This window comes from Neophocaena asiaeorientalis, unplaced genomic scaffold (genome assembly GCF_003031525.2).
Source record: "Neophocaena asiaeorientalis asiaeorientalis breed wild unplaced genomic scaffold, Neophocaena_asiaeorientalis_V1.1 scaffold601, whole genome shotgun sequence".
In the NCBI taxonomy this organism is placed as follows: Eukaryota; Metazoa; Chordata; class Mammalia; order Artiodactyla; family Phocoenidae; genus Neophocaena; species Neophocaena asiaeorientalis.
This window is the reverse complement of record NW_020174793.1, coordinates 505,467-511,466: the sequence shown is the minus strand read 5'-3', so window position 1 is coordinate 511,466 and position 6,000 is coordinate 505,467. Positions and strand designations below refer to the sequence as shown.

Genomic DNA, 6,000 nt, shown 5'->3' with positions numbered 1-6,000 from the left:
ACCACACACACACCACACACACACACACATACCACACACACACCACACACACACACACACACACACACCCCACACACACATACCACACACACACATACCACACACACACACAAACACACACACCACAGCCACCACAGTGTGTTGTACCTCATCAACCACATGAACCTGTGGAATTCCTCACTACCATGTGCTGTAGAGGAAGAGATTCTATTAGAGATATTTGAAATAGAAATAACTTTAGAACCTAAACATTGAAGAAACTGCTCTTTTTTCCAACATTCCCTTCCCTGAATTCTCACTTGTGATACTCTTCTATACTTTTTGGGTGTGAAGAAAAAGTATGACTCAAAGAGTAATGACCACTCATAAAATGAGTATCCAAAATTCATGACATCTTACAGAAAGGATAAGAATTGTGTCCATGGAATCACTTAATCAGGCAACCAGCAAGTGTTAACATTGGGCACTGAACTTGACCAAGCACTAAAAAGTGCAAGAGGAGGCATCAGGCAGTCTCTGACCTTAAGGAAATTACAAGTTAACATAGTAAATAATAGTAAAGTAATTGTTTAAAATATTTTATAAGTAAACTTTTTTTATATAATCAAATGTTCAGTTATTATAGGCAAATATTTACAGCTCTTTATACTGTAATAAAAACCCTGGAAGTTCAAAAGAAAAAATTGTCAGTGTGGGTGTGAGCAATCAGGGACGTCTTGATAGAGTCAAGTCCACAAGGGCCAGCAAAGAGGGGGGCAGTCTGTTCCCAATTCAGGGACGATGCATCACAAGTCTGTCATTCTAGGGGAGACTGGGAAGGAGACCAGCCCAGTTACAGCATTACTTTTCTCTGAGACCCATTAAATATTTCTCTCAATGATCCAAGTTAAGCATGCTTATGAATTTCCTTGCTGAATGAGGAGAGGATGTGAAATTGTCTTCCCAAAGCAACTTCAGTAGAAAATTATGATTAGAATAAATATTTGCTTGAGATGGCTTAGGTGCCAACACAAAGCAACTGAATGTGTTAAATGACCTCAAAATCCCTTAGGAGCTACGTTGGTTTGCTTATCATAGGCACTACATGGGGCTTTTCTAATATTAGTGGTGCTGATTTGGGTCAGATGCTGTGTCAGTTGGTTAAGGTAAATACAGGTTGGTTCAACATAGCATTTATCAAGGGGTGTATAAGTAGAGGAAGCACAAGTGGAACTTGAAGTATCATCAGTAATTTCTCAGAATTCTGAGTCATGTATCTAATCAAGTCATTTGTACAAGCTAACTTAACCAAGACGGATGTTTTTTCCTGTTCCTTTACTTGAGTTTTAGGTGTTTTTACATGCTTTAGAAAAACATTTGCTATCTTTCTAATTAAACATTCAGTAGCTACCTTACATTATCTAACCTGCACTTGCAGATAAACATTGTCCCTGATTCATTCTGGCAAAGAAGTCCATCCCTTATGTTTGTAGATATTGAGGGCACATTACAGAGCCTGATTTTAGGGGTCTCTGGCTCAAACAAAAAGGTAAAAACATTCTTAAGATATTTTCTCCCTCATCCATTATTACAAGTCCTATAAAAGACATCTTTTAAATGTTTTGGAAAATGCCTTATTTTCAAGGATTATGGTCCCTTTAAATCGCATAGGCAATACTTCAGAACCATTTTCTTGGAGAGCAAATGATCAATTGTTTCATTGCATCTCAAAAATAATTCTATAGTTACTAATGGTGCCTGTGTCTTTCCTACTTTAGACATTAAACACATGCTCTTGCCAAAGTTTTAGGAGATGTTCTCCAAAATACATATCTGCCCCAGATTTTATGATTTGAACTGAGAGTCTTAGATTATGACCTTCAGATGCTAATTAAACGGTGGGGTCCTTGTGTCTTAAAATGAGCAGAGTTAGTTAGAATGGTCTGTACACCATAACGTTTAGAGTCAATATGGGACTGATGCTCAGAAATTAGCACAAATGATATTGATAAGAAACCAATCATTACACTATTTCTAAACCATTAATACAATCATACTTTCAAAAAGCACTACATGGAAATTATGTTCCAGCATCCTTAAAAACTATGGTTACCTGAAGAGTGAATTAGTGACTGCCAAAAATCTGATATAATGCAATTATTAGTAGAACACCCTAGGGCACAAATGAATATCACTTCACATTTCCTTTTCTTTTTTTCTTATGAGATATAGGACAGGTGATAATATACTTTCTTGACCTATAAAAAACCAGACGAATTGTCTTACAGATATTTTAAAGTAACAGTAATACAAGATCAGCGGTAATAAAATGGAATAATATGATTTATTTCCATTGGGAACCAACTCCTAATAATGTACAAATGTAGTTTCTTTTTAAAAACAATACACCTATGGTATGTGTTTGTATGTGTTAAGTGATTACTATGTGAAGTATCAAATACTAAATTTCCTCTAAGTTTATTTGATAAGCACAAACTTTTACAGGGGCTCTTTTTTTTTAAACCGAGGAGTAATTTACATACAGTAAACTGAACAAATCATAGTGTACATAAGTTCAGTGAATTTTTATATATGTTCACACCCATATAACCACCTCCAGATCAGTATTTAAAATTAGATATAACCATAGATATGTTCTGTATTTTGATCTGGCTAGTCATACAGGTGTATGCAAACGTTTTATATGTAGCGGTGATAGTCTTCTCTCAGATAAGCATGAAATTTTAAATGTAGTCTCCAACTTTCCAGCAGTGTATCTTACACATTAGAGAAATAAAAGAAAATGACCTCAACTTATGTTATAGAAATATATGGAAATCAATTTGATTGCATGATTCCTGGGTTTAAATTTGAATGAAATGTTTTAAAGATGAAAACTGCCTAAGAATCTTGAACCCTAAACCCTGAAATGGCTTGCATCTGGTCATCTCTAACAGGTGAAAAAGCTCAAACACACATGCATGAACACCCTCCCACAGAGTCCCCCTTCTTCCTCCTCCTCTCTCTTTCTCCCCATTTCTTTACATATGTAGTGAAGGGAAAGAAGTACTTTTACCTGATAAAGTGAAGAAGAGGGATATCTTCCTTTACATTTAACCTACACATGTAACACACGGACAATACCTTTGATGTATATGAATTTAGAGTAGGTATAAGATAAACAGGTGAGGTGTAGGGAAAGAAAACTGGACTCTATATCACCTAAATTCTATTCCAAGACATACCACTTTTAGTTGGAATGTCTAAAATGTATCATTTAACTGCTCTATTTCTATTGTCTGTAAAATTGGCAAAATAATGCCTACCTCACTGAGTTGTGTGATCTTTACATGAGGTAAAGTATATAAAGGTATTTTGTAAAGCATTATAAATATGTGCATATATTTATATATGAATTAATGTATAAATATATATCTGTAGCTTATTTCCTCAACCCTCAGTTTGCTTCCTCACTATATATTGCTACAGATTATCTTTTGTAGGGAGAGTAACTGAAAGAGCTATGAGAGAAAGTGATTTTAATAGAATATAATTTAGTAATAAATAATTTAATAAATAGTTTTCATATACATTACTCCACCTAATTCTCATATAATCCTAAAGGGAACCATATCCTACCCAGCCTGCATATGAGAAAGTTGAGGTTCAGAAAGGTTAATCTTGCCTAAAGTGAAATAACAAATCAGTGGCAGAACTGTCATTTATGTTCAGCCTGTTTAATTCTTCAAGTTTAGTATGTTTTTATCTACCCCTTACGGCTGTTTACACTTCAGTCTGACTTTAACCAATTCTTGTTCTTCCAGTAATTGTCTCTGGCCTAGGAGTCTTTTCATCATCTGAGTCTCAAACTGACCTCAAACCCTCTAACTGTAAAATTCAATTTTTTGCAATTTCAATTCAGTTGATGTTGCCCTATCCTTTGATGAAACCACAGATGCCATTCTTTTCAAACTACTTAATTGGATATTCTGTATTTCCATGTTATATATGGATAAGAACACCTGAATACTAAAAGGGATCAACATCTCAAATGTATTATGCCAGTGCTTGTTATATTTTAAAATGTTCCCTTTTCCTCCCTATTTTAGTGTTCGAAAGAATCCTCAAACCAAGAAAATACAAATTACCTCTTCTGTCTTTAAAGTTACAGCATATGTAAGTGTTGAGGGGAAATGTGCAACCAACCAATCTAATTATTTGTTATTAAGAGGATTGTAATAACTGGAGATAGCAACTAGGACGATGTTATGCCTCAGAGAGGAATAGCTAACAGAACATATACCTGTATATACAGAACATAGTTAACATAAACTAAATAGTTTTCTGTTAAAATTAAAAGTTAATGAGGTATGCTTTTATTTGGAGAAAGTATGAACATTTTTCCCCGGCTTCTTTTCTGTTATCCATGTCTAATAATAGTTCTTTCTTATTTGAGAGCCTCATCTGTGGCTCAGATGAGGTAGAACACAGTTCTTTAGCCTGTCAAACGATAATTTGGGGGCAAATAAGTAAGAATGACATAAATGTCTTTATATCACAGAATCTGATACTTGAATTTTAGTATCACACAAAAGATTGTTAATACATATGAAGCAGTTTCTAAGTATCTGTATTCAATCATTTAACAATTATTTTTTGAATACCTACTGTGTATCAGCTACTGTGCGGGACTAGAGCCCAGTGATAAACAAAAGAAACATAGTCCCAGCCCGCATAGTATGTATACACCATGTTCTGAAAAAAGCAAAGATAGAGGAAAAATGCAAAATAAATTTTTGCAATATTAGGACTTTTTTCAAAGATAGAATTTACTTTGGACTATAAATTCCTTAAGGTCAAGAATTATGCATGTTTGCATAGTACATATGTATTGTTAGCATAGTAAGTAGACTGTGCTGCCCACAAATATTTTAAAATAGTAGTTAACTGCCAACTTATTGTCAAAGATTTGATATATGTTTCATGACATTTTACCACAAAATATATAATAGCTAAGTATGTTATTATTTAAATGTAGTTGTATACTAAATAATTTGGGTTTATCTTTTTCAGGATTCTGTTGGTATGTGCTACCCTTCAACAAAGAGTCACGAACAAACATTTTCTTACTTTATTGTGGATCCTATCATGCGTCATGTTCATGTTTTATACCACTGTTATGGCGTGGGGGAAATGTCTTAATGTTTTTTTCAAATTATCTATATTTAGATAATTTTTTATTCCCTATTTACCAGTTTTTAATTTTAATACTGATTTATGGATAAACATTTACTTTGCAAGTTAATTCAAGTAAAATGTAAAGAAGCTGCTTAGAGCAAAAGAAATCAAATACCAAGATGCCTTTCTTTAAATTTATCTGGAATACTAACACAGGAACCAAATTTCATCCCTAGCATAATCTACACCAATACAGTTATGGAATTTTTACAGAAAGTTACAAAGAACTAAAAATCTAGTTCATATTTGTTGCGTTAAGATTCGAGTGAGTCCTCAATTTTCCATTTGTTTTATTTTAGAACCAAATTAATTCTGGATTGAAATTGTGACAGAAAACTAAACATCTCTAAGCACTGATCATTAATATGAATCATTAGCTTTTAAAATTTGAGTTTCATTTAATTACGTTTCTTCACTGCATAAAGGTTTACATCTCTGGAGCTGTGGAAAACATAACAATTCCTTTAATTCATTTGTCCCACTTAAAATCCTCAATAAAAAAATAATGTTCTGAACATAATTGTAAACTCTTTTATCACATAATAAATTAAAATTGAGCTGCCCCCACAGCTAATACAAGAACTACATGTAAACAAAGAAGGTTGTCCTGATGGTATTATTAAGTTGGCAAAAGAGTAAAGCACAGGGTGTCTTAGTACTGTCTCCTTGTTACCCTAGTAAAATGAATATATAACATATTTTTTTAATGGAAAAAGTGATTGACATGTATGCCCAAAATGATGATGGAGACCCTAAAAAAAATGTTGAAACCTTGAGGAAGGG

General features: G+C 33.5%; 1 protein-coding gene across 1 annotated transcript in view; it reads left to right on the top strand.

Moving 5' to 3' along the window:
• The window catches only part of CFAP300 (cilia and flagella associated protein 300), a 28,598-nt gene extending 22,913 nt beyond the window's left edge, over window positions 1-5,685 (top strand). The window contains exons 6-7 of the mRNA XM_024760357.1: window positions 4,089-4,155; window positions 5,053-5,685. Of these exons, the coding sequence (XP_024616125.1) occupies window positions 4,089-4,155; window positions 5,053-5,181 (196 nt within the window). The 3' untranslated portion in view covers window positions 5,182-5,685. The remainder of the gene's footprint in view (window positions 1-4,088; window positions 4,156-5,052) is intronic.
• Window positions 5,686-6,000: the final 315 nt, after the last annotated feature.